This window comes from Podarcis gaigeae (genome assembly GCF_964106915.1).
Source record: "Podarcis gaigeae genome assembly, chromosome: 2".
Classification (NCBI taxonomy): Eukaryota; Metazoa; Chordata; class Lepidosauria; order Squamata; family Lacertidae; genus Podarcis; species Podarcis gaigeae.
Window position 1 is genome coordinate 116,531,104 of NC_139679.1, and position 25,055 is coordinate 116,556,158.

At 43.6% G+C, this 25,055-nt stretch overlaps 1 protein-coding gene across 1 annotated transcript in view; it reads right to left on the minus strand.

Annotated features, from left to right (window-relative positions):
- Window positions 1–320: 320 nt before the first annotated feature.
- LOC310835828 (zinc finger protein RFP-like) overlaps window positions 321–25,055 on the minus strand; it is a 29,747-nt gene continuing 5,012 nt past the window's right edge. The window contains exons 2-14 of the mRNA XM_083720810.1: window positions 22,573–22,668; window positions 21,984–22,214; window positions 20,701–20,723; window positions 18,795–18,913; window positions 18,031–18,063; window positions 17,108–17,622; window positions 10,914–11,138; window positions 7,868–7,963; window positions 6,414–6,623; window positions 5,377–5,399; window positions 4,707–4,825; window positions 2,008–2,040; window positions 321–1,501 (exon numbers count right to left, since the gene is read on the minus strand). Of these exons, the coding sequence (XP_083576936.1) occupies window positions 975–1,501; window positions 2,008–2,040; window positions 4,707–4,825; window positions 5,377–5,399; window positions 6,414–6,623; window positions 7,868–7,963; window positions 10,914–11,138; window positions 17,108–17,622; window positions 18,031–18,063; window positions 18,795–18,913; window positions 20,701–20,723; window positions 21,984–22,214; window positions 22,573–22,668 (2,250 nt within the window). The 3' untranslated portion in view covers window positions 321–974. The remainder of the gene's footprint in view (window positions 1,502–2,007; window positions 2,041–4,706; window positions 4,826–5,376; window positions 5,400–6,413; window positions 6,624–7,867; window positions 7,964–10,913; window positions 11,139–17,107; window positions 17,623–18,030; window positions 18,064–18,794; window positions 18,914–20,700; window positions 20,724–21,983; window positions 22,215–22,572; window positions 22,669–25,055) is intronic.

Consider the following 25,055-nt stretch of genomic DNA (forward strand, 5'->3'; position numbering starts at 1 on the left):
CTGTATCGGCACAACAACCATAAAAATCAGCATAAGATCTTGAACCATAAATGCAGCACTAAAAACTGGCAACTGAAACCAAAATAGTTCTAAGAATTAAACAGCATTAAATGATAGCCTTTAAAAGCCTCAGAGAAAACTAAGATCTACCTGGTAGTGAAAATGCCCTCTTTGGGGGGGACATCCCATAACCAGCGTGGGGCTTGGGATCAGAGGGAAAGCTCAGTGGGAATTATATAGGGCAATCAGAGCCAAGCTGGTTCCTTCCAAAAGTCACTGGACTACAACTCCCATCACCTCTGACTAGTTGGCCTTCCAGATGACATTGTGTTGGCTGCCTCTGATATACAGAACCCAACACTTCTAGAAGATTAATGCAGCAACTGTAAATGCATTTAATTGTCCAGAAGTCTCACTGAATCCAGCGAGATTCAATTTTGTTGTTCTGTATGGGACAATGGCAATAAAGATGATTGTATTTTATTAATCTCTGAGGAACAGGGGGCATGGTGAGGCTTGAAGTTGGTGCCACACAGACATTATTTGTGTTTTCTTCCGGTCTGAGGTCTACACAGCAAGGAGCTTTCCCTCCTGAGGTGGGTAAAGGGGTTAATTTCTAGTAATCCATGAATGTTTGTATTTTAACAGCTGCTGGGGGTCTTGGGAAAGGAAGGTGGCAAAATGAAACCAGATAATGGAGGCTGAGCCCTTTTGAGGAACTCGTTATATATTGGGAGTGTTAAAAGTGTTACTGTCTCTTTAAGACATAGTCTGCAGAGAGAATTCTGGAAAAGGGAAATAAAAAGCAGGAAAAGGCAACCATTTTTGTCTGTTTTGTTATTTCTGCTGATTGTAGAGTAATCTTCTCACACGGCCCCTAAAAAGCTGCCCCAAGTGCAACTGAGGTAAATGTTGGGTTTTATCTCAGCCCTTCTTTTCTGGAGAGAAACTCCTGCTGGGCCTGAGAGGCAGATTTAGTCTCCTCGGGAGATCCTGAGGTGGGTTTTATTTCCCCACAGACGAAAGAAAGGGAGGAGGGTCTCTCCAGAGAACGAGGCTCCTGAGAAGGTGTAGAGAGGGGCTCCTGAGTCAGCGTCAGAAAAAGACACACGTCCCCCTTCATAGTCAAGAGTCACCCGGATCCTCCTGGGCTCCTCCCTCAGGGACAGAGGAGGGTTATAAGGCGGGTTCCAGGCCCAGTACCCATTTCCCATCTTTTCCAGAGCCCAGAGCACTCCCTCAGGACTGAAGGGAAAACGGCCCTTTCTCCCTATAGACTTCCTGGCGACCCCCACAGCCCATTCTCCCTCACTTCCCACAGTGACCTCCCAGAAATGTCTGCCTGCTGTGAATTCCTCAAGTCCCAGCACACAATGCCAGTTGTTGAATCTCTCAGGATTATTGGGCACATCTTGCTTTCTGCTTGCCAATCTCACGCTTTTCCCATCCTTGGACAAGATGAGGCAGGAATGGGCTGTGTCTGGATCCAGAGTGACATTTGCTAATGGGAAAGGTGAAGAAAAGAGCGGCAAAATCAGCTGAGAGGCAGAAACTGACATGTAATGGGGCAGGTTTATGTGTATTTTAACCTGGAACACGACGCCTGAAAAAACGGGGATTTGACAATACATATGAAGAACATAAATGCCATTTTAAGGCTAATAACTTACAGTGGTACCTCAAGTTAAGTACTTAATTCGTTCCGGAGGCCCATACGTAACCTGAAACTGTTCTTAACCTGAAGCACCACTTTAGCTAATGGGGCCTCCCGCTGCTGCCGCGCCGCTGGAGCACGATTTCTGTTCTCATCCTGAAGCAAAGTTCTTAACCTGAGGCACTTTCTGGGTTAGTGGAGTCTGTAACCTGAAGCGTATGTAACCTGAAGCGTATGTAACCCGAGGTACCACTGTATTAAGGGTTCCAAAGTCTTCAGAAAATATTGTACAACCCCAATGAAATGCCAGTCCCCACCCCTCCTGTGAATTTGGGTCACCATTGGAAATTTACCTTTCTGAAACTGTTGTCTGAATAACATAGCATCTGAGGGGGAAAAAAGATAACAAGTTTAAGCACTACACTGCTCTACCTGAAATAAATTTTGTTAGAAAAATATTACTTAGTAACACAGCACCTGTTCTATCTTTATTTCAAGTAAAAGATTCATCACTAGAACCAATGATTAAGAATTTAGGAAAAACCAGTTAAAGAAAACTGTAAAACTCAGCAATGGTAAACAAGACTTTTAAAAAGCAGAATAAAAATATTCAACATTAAATCGTATGGATTTAACATCTACACCAAATAAAGTGGTGGGGAAAATAATTAAAGCGAGAATGGTTAAACAAAATGAGAAACTAAGCTTGCTGAAGAAGGATTTCAGAGCTCTCATGCAAAGGGAATTGTAAACAGATGCACATTACTTTATTATTTATTTCTTAGATTTATATACTGCTCTTCATCATAAGATCTCAGGGTGGTACACAGAGTAAGATACAGGATAAAAACATGAAAATAAGCAAAACAAAACTGCAAAACAATACCCCCCCCCCGACTTTACTATAGGCTGGTGTGGACTTTATTTGTGGCAGCCACCATTTCTAATGCTGCAGCATGCCAATGTACATGGGACATTCTGGGGGGGGGGGAATTAATTGATGGCTGGACCACCAAGGGGGGGGAGGTATGATGGTGCCACTCCTGGACTTCCGGGTTAGCGCCATCGTCTAATGGCGGATTCCCTCCGAGCTCCGGAGGGAATCGGCTCAGTAGCGATCGGGTTCTACCGCGCCGGCGACGCGGGGACCCTTAAAAACCACAGGCGCAGATGCCTGTGGACGTGGTGACTCGGTGGGCACCTTTAGCGCCCTCCCGACCCGCGAAGGAGCCTTTTAAAAGGCTACGGAACGGGGGCTGGGGAGCGGCGCGGTGCTGAGAGTCCTCTGCTTCCCCTGCTGAGCGAAGCCGCATGCCATGGACGGAGAGCGCTGACTTTTTCCTTTGAACATTCAGATTAAAAGCAACAACCCGTGAGTAATACGGAAACTGGACTTTAAAAAGATCTTTTTTCTTTAAATTCGGTACGACCGGGGGAGGTGTAAAAAGGAAGTCCGCCCCCCCGCCTTGCAGACAACCTAAAGCAAGGACTAGAGAGCTAAAGTTGAGAGAAGCATCTTTGTCCCTTGTGGAGAAAAACTATTAATTTCATGATTGGACACTACATTAATTTTGCTGGAGGATAAGAGTTGGTTTGGAAAGCTAAAGTGCAACCCCCCGGGACCCGGGAATGATCTGTGAGAGAGCCTGCTGAAAAGATACGGACTTTGACAGCTGTCAAAGTAGCTGTCAAAGCTGTGAAACAAAAGGAAACGTTGTTTCTGGTGACTCTGCCGGTTAGATTTTCTGTAATTTAGATACAAATTTGCTGGAAAAAAGAAAAATAAGCTACATTGGACTTTTGGATTGGAATTGGAAAGATACTAAGTAAACAAAATCCCCCTAGAGGGGAGTCTTGGAACATTGCAAGAAATGGCTGTAAGTGGAAAAATACTGACTGAGCTGAATAGGACATTTCACCTCCTGGGAGAGCTCCAGGAATTACAGGGAGAGATTAAGGACCAGGCTAATATTTTGACTACAAGAGTGATAATATTGAATGAAGAAGTAAACAAACTTGCTGGAACAGGACAAGTCTTTGTTGTGGAGCCAAAAGACCTTGAAGCTGGAACAGAAATTGCTGCAGTTGGGCAGACATATGAGGATTTGGTGGAAAATTTGGTGGAAAATGAAGATGAAGCTATAATGTTGTGGAAGATCAAGGCAGTTCAGAGGCCTGTTAGCACAAGTGAGATTAAGATGGAAGTTGGAGCTTTTGGGATATACAGTTTTAAAAAATTTAAAGAACTAAATTTGAGCTCCACTTTTAAATCTAGAGACTGGTTTGGAAGAAAATTGGTCATTATTGGGACAGATCTTCCTCGAGAGTTGGTGCTGAACACAAAGGATGGTCAAAAAATCCAGCAGAGTGAAATGGAAAGAGTTTGGGATCCAGGCTGGGATCCAGGCTGAGAATTGATGGATTGATGGACATTGATTTGGGGATCAAACCGGGAGTGGGAGGGTGGGATTTGGGAATCCAAAGGGTGTTTAAATATAGTTTGTTAAGTTCTTTTTTTCTTTTTATAATTTTTGTTATTTTTATGGAATGTAGGAAAATTGTGGAAGGGAAATTTGGGTCGACTTTAGGAAGGAGGTTTAAGATTAAGTTAAATTTGGGTTTTTTAAATCAATTAGAAATAAGGTTTTTAAAACTAATTGAGAAATGAAAGAAAGAAGAAAAGGAAAATGAAAAGCACGAATAAAGAAATTATTAAGTTGAGTAAGAACTTGTTGGGCAGATAACGTAAATTGGAATGCAAGAAGGGGAGGGGGGGAGGTCTCATTAATAAGGTGAAAGAAGATAAGGTTCTTTAAATATTATGTGTCTTTTTAATTGTTTTTCTTTTTTTGGATATTTTTTGTGTCTTTTAATTTTTGTCTTTTGTTTTGTTATTATATGGAAAATTTCAATAAACATTATTTTAAAAAAATTAAAAATGATGGTGCCACTCCTGTCTGCAGCAAGAGCAAAATACAGTAAGAGCATAACATGTTCTGTGTTAGACTAATATAATGCCCAGCATAAAATCCTTGCAGCCATTCATCATTACCTTTGAATTCCTTCATGACTTCCTCCAGACGGATATTCATATCACAGAATCTGGAGGCCTCCTCCTTCAGCTCTGGAGGAAAATACAGTGGATTCTCTGATCTCTCTGTTATCTCACACCTGGTGAGGAAAAATGTTAACCTTTCAAATCACTAATTCCTAGTAAAGGAAAGGGAGGGGGAGTAAAAGGAGGAAGAACATGAGGGTTTTCTGCAGTGACTGAACTGGCAAATCTTGAAGGGAACTACAAAGGCACTGGTTGCTGCAAGGAAAGTAACTTTCTCCTGTTGCTTGGAAGTATAGCAGCTTTATCTTAGCAACACTTGAGTAAGGTCAGACTATTTGTTTATTGAGGTTGCTGGTGTTCTGCCTTAGATAACCTCTGCTCTGGAACCAGCTGCTCTCAGAGCATGAAGCAAATCTTCCACAGGTGTACAATCAAATCAATATATCCAAGAAAGGATGGTGGAGAGGAATTGCGGGGGGGGGAGGAAGCAGTGTTTTGGTCTTCATCCTTGGAACGAGAATAGGGGTGCCACAAGTTCAAAAGGAAGGTCCCAATCTTTGTGGGTGAAATTACAGAGTGTGGAGTCCTAAAGTCTTTCCATCAGGAGCTTGGAGGGCCAGGTTTTAAGTACTGATGCTAATGGAAATAAGCTGGATCCACTCACCTCTGCAAGGTGCTTCCCACATCCTAGAGGGAAAAAGAGAATGGAATTCAATGCACAACACAGGCCACAGTAGGAAGCCCCTTCAGACCCTGAAATGGAGGGACTCTGGCTGTCTGGTGTCAGTCTGCCCAGCACACACAAATATTCTTGGTAGGGAGGGCCTAGTCAGCCAATTTTGGAATCTTTCAGTTTTTTATTCCCCCTCTTCAGCTCTCCACATTTCCACACCAGTTTGCAATTTTTAAAAAGTCCTTCTGAAAATTCGCCAGCCTTTTAGTGTGAATTTCTTCTAATATAGGTATTTTTATATCCAATTTTGCCTGAAACACACATTTTGCAAAGCAATTTTCTGTAATATAATGTTTTTTATGTTAGTTTCACTTTATGATCTTGTATGAATTTTTTGTAAGCATTATTGGAGAACTGTTTGGAAATTTCAGAGAATTGCAAATGTTGACAGATGGCTGTGATTCCGTTTGCATATTAATTTATAAAGTGCCCATTTGGTGGATTCACCTTTAAGTGCAAAGTTAAGGAATTTTTTCACCATTGATAGTTTTGGGCCATAACTTCTTAAATTTCATCCAATTTGCTGCAAAAAAAATTTGTGGTATCCCACCCCTTCCCGGTGCACTTGTCATTGTACACGTAAGTTGAACTATTGGGTAGTTTTTCTAGGATATTTTCATACATATTCACCCCTAACACAGGCCCAAGTACAGTGGTACCTTGGGTTAAGAACATAATTTGTTCCGGAGGTCCGTTCTCAACCTGAAACTGTTCTTAACCTGAAGCACCACTTTAGCTAATGGGGCCTCCCGCTGCTGCCGCGCCGCTGGAGCACGATTTCTGTTCTCATCCTGAAGCAAAGTTCTTAACCTGAGGTACTGTTTCTGGGTTAGTGGAGTCTGTAACCTGAAGCATCTGTATAAGCCAGTAACCATTTATCATTTTCCTTCTCACACAACTTGCACTTCAGATTTCAAGGCAGCCTCTTCCTGGAGTGGAGCCTTGGGCTGTTCCTGCCACCATCTTACCTGCAGGAGTTCACTTGCTGGCTGCTGACTCTTTTCCTCCATCTCCTGGATGATCCTTTCAAGAGAGGAGAGTTTCCTGGAGAGTCTAGCCCGGTGCTCATCCCTTCTCCCTGCAATCTCTTTCTCCACCTCTTTGATCTGATTCAGCAGAAATTGGTGCAGTTCTCTGAACATCTCCTCTGCCTTCTGCATCTCAGTTGCTGTACATTTCTGCAAGAAGCAGATAGAAAGAGGAAAAAAGGAGACCGGAGTCTGCAGTGTGGTCAGTCTTTACAACACCAGGAGGAGAGTTATGGAAATTGCACGGGAAATTTGGGTTTTCTCTGGATTGACATTGGTTCTGACTGAGAACTAAACAGTGGGTTTTCCCTGGGAAAGGAGCGGGGCAAAGGGAAACTGCTTTGACTCAGAACAAGTGAAGGGGTGGACAAGCCCTCAGTGGCTAAGGAAGCCCTCTTCTTCAGAATTTAAAGTAAACATGGCAGGAAGGAAGCAGGCATGAACACAGTGGTTATGACTTCTCTGTTGCCATTTCTCTTGCCTTCCGTACCTAGTGCTATTTTTCTAGAAAAAGAGTTGCCGGAACTCATCATGAATACCTCCCTTGTTCTAATTACTATTACTGTTATTATTATTACTACTACTATTACTATTACAATGGCAATGGTGCCTGCCTGAGAGGTGCTGGAACTGAGATCTGTCAAGTTCCAGCTGAAAAAAAAGCCCTGCTTCCATCATAGCTGTCAACCTTCCCTTTTTTGGTGGGAAATTCCCTTATTCTAGCGCCATTTCCCGCTGCTATCCCGGATTGTTAGATATCCTATAGACTGTCCTCGAGACAGGTGAGGCTGCTGATCCCTTATTTTCGAGTCTGCTGATCCCTTATTTTCAAATCTGAAAGTTGACAACTATGGCTTCCATCTTGTGGAAGGTGGCAGCCTAAAGCCAGGAGATTTTTTTTTCTATCCATGAAGGTTGCCTGCACATTTTTGGACCCAGCATAATTTAGTTTCCAAGATGTTCAGAAAGCCTCCATGGACATAAAAGAGTCCTCACCTCACACTTCCATGAGTAAGAAATCAACAGAAACAGAGAAGCAGGGCAGAACTGGCCTGTGCTCATCCTCAACAGTCCTCTGTTTACTTTAATACACTGAGTCAACTTGAATTTCCTATAGATATAAAATAGTGGACATTTAGAGAGAAATTTCTTCAACAGTCTGTAAAGCAAATCAGAATGTTGCAACTATCTTATCTACTGTGGATCTGAGCTGCCACATGGGAAGAAGATTCAGTTCAGTTTGGATTCAAAGGCAAAACTGGGAGAAATGACTTTAAGATGGAAATGTATGAAACTGAGATGAACAGAAATAGACAGATTTCTCCATTTCTATTCAGTCCTGACCTGATTCGTCAAGCACTTGTTCCCTTCCAGTGAACACTAGTGACACTTACAAGGAGGTCTTGGCTTTCCTTTTCCAGTTCTGCTTCATAGGCCAGAATTTTCTTTCTTTCTTTCCTAAGATTCTCCAGGTAGCTATTGATCTTTTCCTAAAGAGAAAATAAAAGTTCAGATCGTGATTGAGACAGACATAGAGACTTTGGTTGGCTGTTATGCTCCCTTCTACTTCCTGGTGCCTCGCTGCTCTTAAAGCTTATTACCTCATAGTTGCTAGTTTTTGAAATCTGCTCCATGAGTTTCTAGGCTTTTAGCTCAAAATTTTAAAATCATGGCTTTAATGAAGAGTTTCATTTCATTATTATTTATTTTACTTTTCATCATTATTAAATTGCATAGGAGCTTCTTTGTGCTATTTTTTGTTTTTTAAAAAGAAATTTAGAAGCATTAAAAAAAATTATCTGGAAGCCGAATCAGGATTTTGCTTTAATCATAAGAGCACAGAGGAGAGGAGAGTCAGTTCTTAATTCTCATTTAAAAGTGTGTACCTCCACCCTAGCCTCTGGGGGGAGATCACCTGGGCCACCACCCTGCCACCTTACCATGCAAGCCCCCACCCCACAACCAGACCATGTGTGTTTCTCCCACTACCTGCTGCCTTATTGTATGGGGGGGTGGAATGGACCCCCCCTGTAGTCAGATCAGACCCTGGTTGCTAGTTCTACCAGCTGAGCCCAGAAATGTGCAAATGTGATTCAAAACAACTTCACTGTGTTTTACGCCACAAATGTGTGCATAGCCTTCTGCCTACCTGTATGTTATGAATTTGGTTTGCACATTTTTTCACTTAAGAAATATAACCCTTTTTCTACCACCACTTTGCCTCATGAACCTTCATTGCAAGTATGTGGGAGAAATGTTTGCTGTCTGGCAAACTTCTTAAAACTCCTTCCTTTTGCTTTCTTAAAACCTTTCCTTTGTTTTCTTAATGACTCATCACCCCAGGTTCTTAACACATCAGAATCCAGGAATTTAGGGGAATCTGGCACCCATAAACTCACAACAATATTGACTGATTGATTGATTGATTGATTGAACAGGATCTGGGGGCTGCACCTTTTCATTGAGTTTTCCTTTAATTTTACTGTTCTTTTGGTGGACCCACATAAAATGTAGACTCTGAATGACTATACTTTATCGGGGTGGGGCGATGAACAGCTTTGATCCCAAATGTGTCACTGGTGCCTGACCCATTGGAACTTTGTAAATTCCAGTGCTAGTTAGTAAAAAATGTAATCCTTTCACTTTTGTTTTGGCTTCATGGCTGCTCTTATCACATGGCTTCATTTATCTTATCACATTGACAAGGTCTCCATGAGCAATGTGAACAAAAGTCCAAGGAGCTTCTATTGACATGTCATAGTGTAATCCACTTTGATCCATCATGGCTGCTCTACTGTGCACATAAAAACTATCCAGACTTCTGGGTGTGGTCTGTATGGGGGCCAAGATTAACAATACGGAGGGCAGAAGCGTATTGTCTCTCTCTCTTACAGTGACATGTTTAACGCAGCATGATAGATACAGGGTAAATACAGGATATCTTGCCAAACAGCAGTGGAGGCGTCTGTACACAGCCTAAGCCCAAAGTAGACATTAGGTTGTTTACGTGGAATTAATGTGTATAGTATTTTTTATTATTTACACAGCAGCCTTGCTCATCAGCCAGGCAAAATAGCCCATCCAGGAGAAGCAAAACTCTGATCCTAAACCTCCACTGCTTTGCGGCTATACTCATTTGTGAGAAAGGCTTTGGGGGTACATCCCAAGGAAAAATCTGTACCTGCCACCTTGCGGGATGTATTCGGGAAAAGAAAAGGCTAAGGAGTAAACCCTAAATAAAATCCGGAGTCCCTTAAGGCGATTGGATGACGCCTTCCGGCAATTCCTGCAGCCCAGCTGGTGCCAAAACTGGTGCCACTGCTTTCCTTTGGACCACATCTGTGAGGCCGAGAGGTGGGGTTTTGTCATCTGGGCAGCCCAAGACCTCCACACAAAAACGACCCACCTTTGTGTTCTGGAGAGGTCACTTCAGTGCTGCTAACACAGCAAAAACAACAGGCAGCTGTTATGAGTTACAGCCTTCTGCAGCCACGGGAGGCACTCTCTGGCAGTATGACTTTGTCCTGGATGCCAACAATTACAGCAGCCTTGAGGGGTGGGGAGAAGGTCCCCAAGGGTTACCGTTAACCCATTATTTCCGTGTCACGGTCCCAATGGGTTGGGGCTAATATCACGTGTGCACAGCTTCCCAAACCAATGGTGGAAGCACACTGGGTGCTGTACACAGCTTAAGCCCAAACAAGGTAGGAAAGAAGAAGAAGTCCCAGCAAAAAAGGAATGGATACAAAAACTTAGGGAACATGCAGAAATGGCATAACTTACTGGAAAAATAAGAAATCAAGATAACAAACTTTTTATAACAGAATGGAAATGGTTTATTGAATATTTACAAATAAACTGTAAACAAATAAGAGCATTGGCATGATCATTGTAATAACCTGCAGCTTTATAAGAGTATATATTTAAAGTAGATGAATGAATGAATGAGTAAAATAAGTTAATATGGATATGCAGGAAATATTTAAAAATCAATTTAAAGAAACGCGGAAAAAGGGGGAAGTCAAGTTTTGAAATGTTAAAATGATTGTAAAATGATTGAAATGTATAAAATTGAAAATCATAAACAAAAACTAGACAGGAGATTGTGTAAGTGAAATTAACATTTTTATTGTGTACCATGCGTCCCCAAGTTTTAATAATTTATTTCCCTGTCATGGTCCCAACAGTTACTGAACCTGCTGCTTGCATTTCAAGGGAAGCCCCTTTGGCATTCTGGCAGTGAGAGAAAGAATTAGACTCATGCCAGCCACCTCCAAAAAAACCTCAGGCTTCTCCTTGGCTATTTAATCAACAAGCATTTAAATTCCATTCTGGCAATTAATGCCATGCCTAGTTTGAACCTAAGAATTACAGAAAACCTCCCAAGAAGAATTAAGAAGACTTCCCTGCTCCCCATCAAGGGCCAGAGTGATTTCCTACCTTGTAGTCCTCAGAAGCCTCATCCACAGGAATCACCTCATGACCTCTGTGCTTCCTGGATTTGTCACACACCAGACAGACTACACTTTCATCCTCCATACAGAAGAGTTTTAGGGACTCCTGGTGCTTCTCACAATATCTCCCCATTCCTCCTCCCTTCCTGCTTTGGAGACGGATTTTCTTGTTTACGGGTCCCCTAGAAGCAGCCATGGCTCCCTCACACCAAAGACACAGTCAATTTCACTTTCTTTGTTTATATACCCTGGGTGCTTCTCATCCTGTAAATGGTTAAGGATCTCAGTGCTGAAATGCATATATTTTATGCTGACACGCCTTTCTTGTTTGCCTCAGCGCTGCCCTGAGAAATCAATGTGCAAATACTGTTATAAACAAATAAAATGTTGACATTGTGGAGGAACAACCCTTCTTGAAGAAAACCTTCCTCCCTGGAGTAAGAGCTATGTACCAAGAACTTCCTTGTTCTCCTGATCTGGGCACAGGGTTACCACCTTTGTTCTGGATGGAGGGTGGGATTGGGGACTGAAATTGTTTTTTTGCCCGGTGCTGAAATGAGTTCAAAGCAATCAATTACAATGACATACATGGTTTGCAAGGCTTTCTTCAATTAAAAAAATAACAAAAGCACTATAATTTACAAGTGTAAGAAAAATATTGCACATCACATTATAGCTTGGCTTTGTAATGTGATAACATTGTAATTACGATAACATGGTGTCTATCCCAATCAGATGGTAACTATTGGTAACTGCAAACATTCCAACAATACCGGAAGGAAATAATAATATCACATCATAGCTTGGCTTTGTAATGCCAAACATTATGATAACATGGTGTCTATCCCAGTCAGATGGTAACTACTGGTAACTGCAAACATTCCAACAATACCGGAAGGAAATAATAATAATAATAATAGAAATCTTTGTTTCTGTTGAAAGCTTCAGCAAGTCACTCTGTGTTGAGCCAACAATATTTCTCTCTCTCTACTCAACCTTCTCACGAGTACTTTTCTGTCACCTCTTGTGGCTTGTCCTTCAAAATAATTGAGTGGAAGTCAGCACAGGACAGGTGACAGTCAAGCGAAATCAGGAGCTCACTTTTAATCAGTTTCACAGAACACTGTTTCCAGACATTGGTCCATTTGCTTTCCATTGTGGAGAAGATGCTCTCCACGTACTCTGTTGAGGCTGGAAAGATCACAGTGTAGGAGATGACTATCAGCTTATTTGGTAGATCAGATGCTGTAAATTCAGCCACCCACCTTGCAGCTTCCATCGATCATCCTTCTGAAGATGCTTCAAAAGGCTGTTGGCTGTACGGTAGTGTTCTCATCATACAGCTCATCCATGTTCAGTCTGCTTGTGAAATTGAGCTTTTTGCAGACCTTCTCGAGGTCACTGAAGGTGATATTGCCATCTTGGAGGGAGAGGGGCTGAAGACAGTAAAACCATTTGTCTTCTGGGAAAAAAATAGACGATCATCTGCAAAGACAACATCTACCAAACATTTCAGATTCTTACCAAAGACAAATTATGAATGGCCCTATAAATATTTGAGAGGTATGTGAAGCTATCAAAAAATATAAGAAAGGAAAAGTATTGAGGCCAATTGGGTTATCAGCTGTTTATTCGTCCTGTAAATAGTTATTTCAGTTTCATCTTCTGAAACAAGCCACCTGGCATTTATAGGAATCATCAATGCTGTTTGTAGAACATCCATAGTGATTAAAGTCCCTTCCAAGCAGGACCTAGCAATAAATCTAAAGTTTTTATCTCTCAACCCTTGTAACGCCAGAGGCAGATTGTTATCCAAGCCTAACAGTTGTGATTATTGACACCTATTGCAGAGAGTTGTTCAGAAGAAGCAACGAAGAACAAGATAAGTTGCCAGTCCATTAATTCCTCTGACCACGAGAGGATTTTAATCTAGGAGTCCTTGTCTTATTCCTAACACCAACACCATTTGCCCCCTTTTTGGATGCTGCATGTGAAGAGGAAAATAGGAGTTGCTTCCATTCCCTCCAACATCCCTCAGATGAAAATGTCACTATTTACATGGTCACAGCAGATAGGGATTAATCCAGGGTCAGCCAACATGGTGCCCTCCAGGTGTTACTAGAGTGCAACTCCTATCAGCTCAAGATATCATGACCAGGGGTCATAAATGATTAGAATTGTAGCCCTATAGCTTTTATGGAGACACCATAGGTGTGCAAAGAGATTAGCTCACACCGCCATGTGGCTTTTCTGATAATGCCCTGAACTTTTCTGATAATGCCCTGAACTTGTCAAACCCCCCCCCCCCCCCAATAAATGGTGACCTTTGCCTCATTCCTCTTCAGGTAATACAGATGGATGGGCAGACATTTGTTTTAAGAGAAACTCTGACATCTGCTGGTCAGCTGGGGAAAAAATGCATCCAATTTGGTCTTGGTATAATGAAAGCGAGTGGCTACATAGGAAATGATGTGCAGATTTCCCTCCTTCACTGTGAAATTGTGATTGTAGGAATGATTCCTGCAGCAGGGAAATAAGAGAGGTGCTTCTTGGGATGCTGGATGGGCAGAGATGTGAAGGGTTCAACATCACAGGAAGAAGATTCCTCCATTATCCTGATGATTTAATTCTGTCTGTCTCTAGCAGGAGACTGTGACTTGTGTCAAGTCTTACAAAGTCACTTCCAACTGAACAAAGTCACTTCCACAAACAAAGTGCTGAAAGGTTTTTGCTGCTGTTATGGATATCAGTCTTTTGTATCTTTATTTTCAGGTCTTATTATGATCTATGTGAAAACTCTTCAAATTTGATTGTGCTTTTTGATGTGTCTTATCTATTGTTTTGAAGACAGGAGTACTTGGCATGCTCTGGTCCATGAGGTCACGAAGAGTTGGACACGACTAAATGACTAAACAACAAGAACAAATCTATTGTTTATGATTACTGTTTTTGTGTTTGTAATTATGTAAATGTTTTCCTGCTGTAAGCCACCTTGAGCACAGTTCTCCTTGTGCAAGGATGGCAAAGGTGGTGGAAGAAGGGGACAGAACCTACCCAGTGCTCAGGCTGCAGGAAAGCCTCCAGCCACAGAACCCCCATTTTGTTTAGCATTGAAAGTATAGTCGTACCTTGCTTCTCAAACGCCTTGGTACTGATAGGTTTTGGCTCCCGAACGCCGAAACCCCCAAAGTGTTCTGGTTTTTGAACTTTCTTTGGAAGCCAAACGTCTGGTGCATCTTCCAATTGAGTGCAGGAAGCTCCTGCAGCGATTCAGAAGCCGTGCCTTGGTTTTCGAACGGTTCCAGGAATTGAACGGACTCCCAGAACAGATTAAGTTCAACAACCAAGGTACCACTGTATATGAACACTGACTGTCCGGGAGCTGGTGCCCATCACTGCTCTTCCCTTCTCTCTCCATCAGGAAATCCATGCAGACTGCACTGGGGCTGGTCCATTAGGGAGACTGGTGCTCTGCCCCACTAATCTCAGCCCTGTTTAGAGAGGTTTTTAATGTTTGGTGTTTTATTGTGTTTTTAATATTCTGTTGGGAGCCGCCCAGAGTGCTGGGGAAACCCAGCCAGATGGACAGGGGATAAATAATAAAGTTGTTGTTGTTGTTAGGAATCTGCTCCCTCCCATTTGCCTGCCCTCTGCTTGCTTACATTCCACAGAGTGGCCCAGCCTTTTCTTTGCCACAACTTGGTGGAAATGGCATTGGTTAGGGTAGTTGGATTTAAATGAGGAACTCCTTAAGAGGCCTTGACCTGACTTGTCCCCCCCAGGCATCAGAGATGCAGCCACTATGAAGCTGGTCTCTGTGGCTTCAGAGGATGACTGAAATGAGCCTTGGAGAAATCCAACATCCCATGTAAGGTCTTGGTCTCCTATTTGCTTCCAAAGACCTGAATTTCTATTTCTTTTTCTAGATTATATACATTCAATTTATACAAATTATTTATAGTGTGTTTTCCAAGCGTGTTTTTAAAATATTTATTGCATAGTCAAACAGCCCTGTGGAAAAACAGTGGCTCCCTGGAGATCGGAGCCTGCTGCAATGGGTCGCAACAGCTGCCCACCTTGTGACTGGGTAAGCAGCCATTAGATAGCAGGAAGGACGCAGGTGTACCAAACTTTAATTTGTGCAATAATATGCAAAACTTGTTTTGGATCTGCTACGGTGCCCTATAGCCTTATTCACCTAAGGTGAGACGATCCAATGCTCACTCCTCCACCCCAACACAAAATGCAACGCCCCTAGCATCTATATATAACTTTTTCTGTGTGTGTATTTTTGATGAATATTGGTCATGATGTTGTTGGGGCGCTCAAACACAATCCCACTTTTTTGCATTTATTTTGTGTCTATTTTGCTTTTTTTGTCTGCAAACTTCTGCAATGGCTTCATTGGTTATCAGTCCATGGAATCCTAGAATATAAGAGTTGGAAGGGATCCAAGGCTCATCTAGTCTAGCTAGAGCATCCATGTCCTGATTCTTCCTGCTGAAGTTGCAGAGCTCTCCATGTCAGAAATATTTGTTCCATTATAGGACATGGGACCCCCCACCCCGAAGGCAACAATGCATTAACATTGGGGAAACATTGCAGAATAACCCCCAAAGCAGAATGTTCCCTTATAAATCTGCTACTAATGAAATATTAGGGATGCGGGAGGCTCTGTGGTGTAAACCACTGAGCCTCTTGGGCTTGCCAATTGGAAGGTCGGCGGTTCATATCCCCGTGACAGGGTGAGCTCCCGTTGCTCTGTCCCACCTCCTGCCAACCTAGCAGTTTGAAAGCACGTCAAAGTGCAAGTAGATAAATAGATACCACTCTGGCAGGAAGGTAAATGGCGTTTCTGTGCACTGCTCCGGTTTTGCCAGAAGCGGCTTAGTCATGCTGGCCACATGACCCGGAAAAACTGTCTGCGGACAAACGTCGGCTCCCTCGGCCAGTAAAGCGAGATAAACGCCCCAACCCCAGTCGTTCGTGACTGGACTTCTGTCGGGGGTCCTTTACCTTTTTTTAATGCAGTATTATTGCATCGATGGCATCTTGCAGAATATTCCTGCAAAACAGCAGCAGTCCAGAAGGAGGCCCTTGACAGCCTGAGAAGGAGTTATAGAGATTTATTTTACTTTATTTCTTGGCATTTCTATGCCTCCTAATTAGCCACATACTCTGATCAGTTCACAAATTAAAATACAAATGCAATTCATTAAAAGCAAATCAGCAGGAAATCTGTATCGGCACAAAAAAATTAGTGTAACCCCGGCACTGAACCCTAAAAGGCAGCGTAATATCATGACCAATAAATGCAGCACTAAAAACAAGCAAGAGTAGAAACAAAATAGTTATAAGAATTAAACTGCATTAAATGATAGCTATTAAAAGCCTGCGAGAAAAGTAACATCTGCCTGTTAGTGAAAGGACCCTCTTTGGGGGAGCATCCCATAACCAGGATGGGGTTTAGGATCAGAGGGAAATCTGAATGGGAATTATATAGGGCAGGCAGAGCCAAGCTGGTGCCTTTCAAAAGTTGCTGGACTACAACTCCCATCATCTGACTTGTTGGCCTTGCTGGATGGGAGTTATAGTTCGACATCGTCCAAAGGACATTTCATTGGCTGTCCCAATATACGGAATCCAACATTTATATAGAAAAGATTAATGCAGCAACCCTAAACATATTGAATTGTCCAAAAGCCCCACTGAATTCAGTGAGAGTCATCTCTGATAAAGTGTGGAGATGGAGAGGCTGCATTTGCAGATGAGGCTGGAAGTTATTGCCTCACACACATGATTCACATTTTCTTCCTCCTGAGGTTTACACAACAAGGTGCTTTCCCTCCAGATGTGGGTAAAGGGGTTAATTTCTAGTCATCTATTAATGTTTGTATTTTAACAGCTGGTTCTTGTGGGGATAAAGAGGGTAGAAAATTAAACCAGGATTGATGGTGATGGAAGCTGTCCTTTTGAGGAAAATATTATTTATTGAGACTGTTGAAAGTGTTTCTGTCTCTTTCAGCTGCAGAGGGGATCCTGGGAAATGGAGGTTTTTGTCAGTTTTGTTATTTCTGCTGCCAAAACTGCTCTTGAGAGGTAAATGCTTATTTTTAGATCAGTCAGTCCAGTCTGGAGACAAACTCCAAATGGGCCTGTGAGGCAGATTTAGTCTCCTCAGGAGATCCTGAGGTGGGTTTTATTATGCAACAGACAAAAGAGAGGGAGGAGGGTCTCCCCATAGAACGAGACTCCTGAGAACACGTAGAGTTCGGCTCCTGAGTCGGCATCATAAAAAGACACCTCCCTCCCTTCATAGTCCAGAGTCACTCGGATCCTCCTGGGCTCCTCACTCAGGGACAGAGGAGAAGAATCAAGGGAGGTACGGGTCCAGTACTCGCCTCCCCAATTCCCCAAAGCCCAGAACCCTCCCTCAGGGCTTAAGGAGAAGCAACTCTTTCGCCTCACAGACTTCCTGGCGACCCCGACATCCCACCACCCACCACTTTCCACAGTGACTTCCCAGAAATGTCTGCCTTCTGTGAATCCCTCATGTCCCAGCACAGATTGAAAGGTGTTGAATCTCTCAGGATTATCAGGAAGCTTTTGCTTTTTGCCTCCCAATCTCACATCTTTCCGATCCTTGGACAGGATGAGGCTGGGATGGGCTGTGTCTGGATCCAGAGTGACATTTGCTGTTGAGGGAAAGATGTAGAATCAGCTGAGAGTCAGAGACGGACATCCTAATCCAAGAAATACCCAGAAGAACCAGATTCCCTCTCAAATAAATGGGGTTCCTTGTCTTTCATTTAGGCTTGGGACACTGCTCTCCTTCTTCCAGACTTTCCCTGCAGTGAATACCTTCCTTGTTGGTTTTTAATCAGTTATTTTCTCCTTTTTATACACACCTGCATTTGTATATTCACAAGCTGTGCCTAAACTGGATCTGCCAGTTTATAGCTTATCTAGTGAAACCTGGCTGTGGTGGGTGCCTATTGGCTAGTGCCAGTACCACCACACACATATCCTCCTCCTATCCCCAGAGCAGTTTGAAAACTATTCTCCAGCCCTCCTGTGAATATGGGTCTCCATCAAAAATTTACCTTTCTGAAACTGTAGTTTGAATAACATAGCATCTGAGGAAGATAAAAGATAATATGTTTAAGCACAAGATTGTGGTACCTGAAATAAACATTGTTAGAATAATATTATTTATTAACATGGCATCTGTTGTATCCTTATTTCAGGTAAAAGATGAGGTTGTGTAACAAATTATTAAAAATGTAAGATGAACCAATTAAAGAAAACTAAAACTCCACATTGGTAAATGGGACTTAAAAATAGCAGAATAAAAATATTCAGCATTGAATCTGAATTTTCTCCCTGAAACTGGGGTCCATAATGGAGGCACAGAGGGTAGCCAAAGCAATAGCAAACATGGAACAGGATGCAGGGGGGAGATGGACCCAGCCTTAACATCTGCCCCAAGTAAAATGGTGTGGGAAATAATTAAAGTCAGAATGGTTAAACATAATGAGAAACTAAGCTTGCTGAGGAAGGCAGTCATCTCATGCAAAGGTAATTGTAAACAGATGCACGTAGGAGGAAAAAATCCTGACTTTACTGTACAGTCTGGTGCAGGCTTTCTTTACAAGTGGCGGACACAATTTCTCGTGCCCCAGGGTGCCAATGCATATGAGGCATTTTGGAGAAAATACAATGATGGCTGGAGCACCAAGAGGGAAGTTACGATCATGCCACCCCATGTCCGCAGCAAAAGCAAAATACAATGCCTAAGAGCCTGGCATGCTCTGTGTTGGACTAATATAATGCCCAGCACAAAATCCTTGCCGCCATTCTTCATTACCTTTGAATTCCTTCATGATGTCCTGCAGAAGGAGATTTGTATCACAGAATCTGCAGGTCTTCCATTTTAGCTTTAGAGGGAAAGAACGTGCATTCGCCAGTCTCTCTCTTCTCTCATACCTGATGGGGAAAAGAATGTTAACCCCCCCAAATCCAGAATTCCTAGTAAAAGCAAAATTTTAAAATTTTTAATTTTAAAAGAGGAGAGAGAAAATGGTAGAATGTCTAGACTCTAGAGAGACAGGCAGGCACAGAGGCAGAGATTTCCCCTCACTATAGACTTCACAGCCAGACACCTGAGGACCAGAAAGGCAACTGCAGATCCCTGAGTCTCCCCACTTATTTCTATTCAAATAAGAAACATTATGTATGTTAAGTTGTGGGTGAACATATCAGATGACACAGCGATTCTTCAAACAGCTCTTCTTTATTCACAGGCCAGAACAGAATTGAACTGAAGGGTTTGGCCAGCCTGCTTATATAGAGCTCCACTACAACTCAACAGTAACCATTTTCTGTAACTATCCAATCACTGAACGTCACTTTTAATCCCTTTTTTGCATATGTGGGCATGAGTGAAAACTATCTACAGTATCCCCCTGCTGGCCCAGGGTGAAAACTTCAGTACATAACAATGTACTATCGTAACGCTCAAGAGTTTCTCTCCTCCAACTTCACTTCATTGCCTTCCACAGGTGAGGGCCACGAATTATCCTGAGTGCAATGATAGCACAACACACATTTCCCTTCTCTAGATGTCTCCAGAGAAGGTGTAGAGAAAAACAAGATGGTTGCTGCTGTAACTTCTAATCTGAACCTGAGTGGTACATTAGCATTTGCTGCTGACTGGCAGTTCTTGATGGGATCAACTAAGGCACTGGTTGCGTGGAATTATTGCAACTTTCCCTTAGTAACACTTGAGTAAGGTCATAATATCTGCTGGTATCCTGCTTGGACAATTTAGATAACCTCTGCTGTAGAACCACATGCTCTCAGAGAAAGAGGCAGATCTTCCACAGGTGTACAACCAATTCAAGTTATCCAAGGAGCTCTGTGCAAGGGAAAACAGAGAAGAAACTGATCCTCCAGGACCCTCACCCACATAGACCCCTGGTGTGTCTCCAAGCCTTGTTCTATCTCCCCCACAATAGTCTTCAGCAAAACATAGTATAGCAGGTGTAAAAGAACTCATGAGAAGAGGCTTCCTGCCATCTCAAGCAGATGCCGCCATGGTGGTAGTCAGGGTCTGTCATGGGAGCAGAGCAGTGCATGGGCCCTCACCATGCCTGGTGTGGTCAAGGGTGTGGGCCTGAGGTGACTGCTTCTCTGCCTGCTCCCTCAGTCAGGGCCCTTTCCCAGTGTCCTTGGCTGTGACGCATTGCATTGAGAAGGTGACTATGTGAGATGAACAGGTAGCCCAGGCCAATAAGAGTTAAGCCCTCCTGCTGCTGAGGTGCTGTCTCAGGAAAATGGGAACCACCCACTGCAGCACTTGCTGCCTAAGGCGACAGACACACTCTGCCCATTGGTAGGGCCATGCCTGCCCTCTCTGTTCCGTCACTCAGTAGAAAATCCAGCCTTGCCTTTATTATGGCTTTGGAGGAGCAAATCATTTGTTAAATGTTTGAAATGTTTCCAGAGTCAATGAACAGAACTTCAGGCAAGCAGAGAAGAACCTCCAGCCATGTGTGATGAGGGGAGAGGGTGTTTTGGGCCTGATCCTTGGGTTGAGAATAGGGGTGCTACAAGTTCAAAAGAGAGGCCCCTATCTGTGCCAGTGAAATGATGGAGTTTGTCCAACAGTTTCTCCATCAGGAGCTTGGAGGGCCAGGCTTTATGTACTGTCTTTCTGGTCTTTTCCCAGCCTTACAGAGTGATGCTAATGGAAATGAGCAGGATCCACTCACCTCTGCAAGGTGCTTCTCACATCCTAGAGGGGAAAAGAGAAAGGAATTCACTGCACACCACAGGCCACACTAGGAAGACCCCATCAGACCCTGGCCCTTGGATGTCAGTCTGCCCAGCACACACCAATTTTTTAGGAAAGGAATAGTTCAATCAGCCAACGTTGTTATCTCTCAGAATTTAATTTTCTAGTCTTGCCCATTTGATGGTTTCACCTTTAAGTGCAAAGCCAATAGAATTTCTTTGCCATTGCTAGCTTTGGGTTTTAACTTCTTAACATTCATCTGATTTTGTTCACCAAAAAATGGTGGCGTCCCACCCTTTCCCTGAATAATTTTCATTGTACAGTAGACACATAAGCCAACATGGTGTAGTCTTTCTGGGATATTGTCATAAATACTCACTCCTACAGCAACCTCAAATCTCAGCCAGTTACTGCTTACCATTTTGATTCTGGAAACATTTTTTTTTTTAAAAAAAGGAGACTGAGAGGAGATATGGTAGCCATCTTCAAATATCTAAAGGGCTACTATGCCATGGAAGATAGAGCAAGCTTGTTTTCCTCTGCTCAGGAGGACAGAACTCAATCCAATAGCTTTAAGTTAGAAGAAAGGAGATTCCGACTAAACAGCAAGAACTGACAGTAAGAGCAGTTCGACAGTGGAATGGACTCCCCCTGACAGTGGTGGACTCTCCTTCATTGGAGGTTTTTAAGCAGAAGTATGGACGGTTTAGTTGAGATTTCTGCATTGCGGGTGGTTGGCTAGATGACCCTTGGGATCCCTTCCAACTCTACAATTCTATTGGGGGAAAACCCGTAGCATGAAAACTTACAGGAGGAATGTGAATATATTCCTGTTTACCCAGGCATCTGATAGTTGAAGAACGCTGCTCCTAGCAACCTCAACATCATGAGATGGAAGTCTGTTTTAAAATTGTAATTGCTTTTAGAATGCCTTTAACTGCAGTTGTTCTCAATGCTTTTTATTGCAATGGTTTTTAAAATGCTTTTTGCTTTGTTTTTGTATTGTAATCTGTTGCCACAGGCCCCTTGGGGAGGAAGGGGAGGATATCAATTCAATAAATATCAGCAGCAGCAGCAGCAGCACTGAACAATAATCTCCAGTGAATAAACTATCCCTGTTTTCTGGGATGCTCCTGTACAGAACAGACCTACCTAGAGGCTCAGTAAACAGCCTCTCTACTACTTGTATAGATGAATGAGGCACATAAAAGTATGCAGGCACCCTTTTCCAGCCTTGTGCTGTTCCTGCCACCATCCTACCTGCAGGAGTTCACTCGCTGGCTGCTGACTCTTCTCCTCCATTTCCTGGATGATACTTTCAAGAGAGGAGAGATTTCCGGAGAGTGTGGCCAGGTGCTCATTCCATCTCGTTGCAATGTCCTCCTCCATCTGTTCTATCTCATGCAGCAGACATTTTTCTTGTTTTTCAAGAATTTGGCGCAGTTGTCTGAATTCCTCCACTGTCTTCTGCCTCTGAGTTTCTGTTAATTTCTGCAAGAAGCAGATAGAAAGAAGAAAATGCAGATACTAAGGTTAAAGTGTGCATGAAAATGTATTTCTTAAGTGGCCTAGAAAAAGGAATTAGGGGATACTGCTTTGCAAAATATGTGTATACCGGGCAAAACCTCATGTAAAAATATGTATATTAGCAGAAAATGGTACTAAAATACTGATGGATTTTCATGAGGACTTAAAAAAATAATAAGTGAAGTGGAGATGTGGAGAAGTGAATTTAAGACAGAAATATATGAAACTGAGAGAAACAATAGTAGATTTCCCCATCTCTCCTCAGACCCTACTTGATTCGTCAAGTAGTTGTTCCCTTCCTACTAACAATAGTGACACTTACAAGGAGGTCTTGGCTTTCCTTCTCCAGATCTGCGTCATATTCCAGAATTGTTTCTCTCTCTTTCCTCAGAATCTCCAGGCAGTTACCTATTATTCCCTAAAGAGAAAACAAAATCTCAGATTGTGACTAAGACCGCGAAAGAGAGATAAAGAGAAGTCAAGCACTATGCTCCATTCTATTGTCCAGTGGCTCTGCTCTTAGCTTTTTAACTGATAATCTCTCTGGTACATTTTAGTTTCTGACACTTGCTCTGGGAGATTGATAGAATCATAGAACTGTAGTTGGAAGAGACCACAAGGATTAAGAAGTACTGTTTTTTGGGGACAGGGGACAGGTGGGTGTGGGGTAACAGTGCCTCTGAAGGGCCAGGTGCACACCCTGGGAGTCATTTTGGACTCACTGCTGTCCATGGAGACACAGGTCAATTCTGTGTCCAGGGCAGCTGTCTACCAGCTCCATGTGGTACGCCAGCTGAGACCCTACCTGCCTGTGCCCTGTCTTGCCAGAGTGGTGCATACCCTGGTTATCTCCAGCTTAGACTACTGCAATGCACTCTACTTGGGGCTACCTTTGAAGGTGACTCGAAAACTACAACTAATCCTGCTAGACTGATGACTGGGAGTGGCTGCCGAGACCATGTAATATCCTAAAGGATCTTCAGTGGCTCCCAGTACGTTTCCAAGCACAATTCAGTGTTGGTGCTGACCTTTAAAGCCCTAAATGGCCTCAGCCCAGTACACCTGAAAGGGCATCTCCAACCCCATCACTCAGCCCAGACTGAGGTCCTCCTCTGAGGGTCTTCTGCTGGTTCCACTCTCCCTGTGGAACACCCTCCCATCAGATGTCAAGGAGATAAAGAACTACATAACTTAAAAGACATCTGAGGACAGCCCTGTATCGGGAAGTTTTTTAAGTTTGATGTTTTACTATGCTTTTATATAGGAATGCAGGTGGCGCTGTGGTCTAAACTACTGAGCCTAGGGCTTATTGTACTGTTTTAGTGTTGTTAGCCGCCCTGAGCCCGGCTTCGGCTGGGGAGGGCAGGATATAAATAAAATTTATTATTATTATTATTATTGATCAGAAGGTCAGCAGTTCGAACTCCCGTGATGGGGTGAGCTCCTGTTGCTCGGTCCTAGCTCCTGACAACCTAGCAGTTTAAAAGCATGTCAAAGTGCAAGTAGATAAATAGGTACCACTGCGGCGTGAAGGTAAACAGTGTTTCCGTGCCCTGCTCTGGTTCGCCAAAAGCAGCTTAGTCATGCTGGCCACATGACCTGGAAAACCTGTCTGCGGACAAACATCGGCTCCCTCCGCCAATAAAGCGAGATGAGCGCTGTTGTGTATTGAGTCTTGTTTGCTGTAATAAAGAAGTGTTACTAGAGAACTGTCTCCAGCATATTATGTCAAGAGAGCTGAAATCACAAACCCCACGTCACAACAACTGGCGATGAGGATGGGATCCGGAATGCTGAGGAGCGGTTAACGCAGCCCTGCCTCAGAGTCCGGATTGAAGCTAAAACAAGACTCACTGGCCAGCTGAGAAGACGACCCTGCCCACAGGACAATGGAGAGTCCAAGGGTATTGGAGCCCTTCCAGCCATCAGAGCCCCACACGTGGGAAGACTACGTCAAACGCTTCGAGTTCTTTGCGGAGGCTCAAGGGATCACCGATGCCAGCAAAAGAAGGGCCACATTCCTGAGCTACTGTGGGCCTGAGATCTTCACGCTGGCCAAGGCATTGCTTGCTCCAGCGAAGCTAAGTGAGACACCTCTCAAAGATATTCTTGCCTGCCTAATAAGCCATTTGGCGCCTACTGAGACCAAGATGGCCCGGCAGATGGAGTTTCATAAGAGGCAGCAGCGTGCTGGGGAGTCTGTATCTGCATTTCTAGCTGAACTGCGGAAGCTCGCTCAGCACTGCGACTTCCAAGATCTGGAAGAGACTCTCCTGGATCGTTTTATCGGTGGTCTGAGCAGCAAGAAAGCCAGAAGACGCATCGTGGCTAAAGAAGAGGTTACCCTTGCTTCAGCCTTGAAGGAGGCCACCGCCACGGAGAATTATGAAAGAGAGGAGCTTGATGCCAGTCGCAGGGCCCCTAAGCCACAGATAGAAGTTGCGCATGCCATGGACGAGCTAGAGGCTACTTCGAGCCAGAGCCCAGTCCGTGGGGTCGAGTCAGTGCGTCAGGCCTGCACAGTGCACAAAGATCACCGAGGCAGGTGCCCTGGTTGTGGCGGAAACCATGAGCGGAAGAGTTGTCGTTTCCGGGATGCTATGTGCCGGACGTGCGGGAAGACAGGTCACATCGCCAGGGTCTGTAGATCGGCGGTGTTGGGAGCGACAGGAGCACCTAGACTGGAGCATCGCAGACCGCCCACAGCAACCCACGTTCTACAGGACTGCCACTACGTAACGGAGATCAACAGGAGGGTCGTGCAGTTTCCAGCGCAAGGCAAGGCACACGTCAAGGTGAAGATTG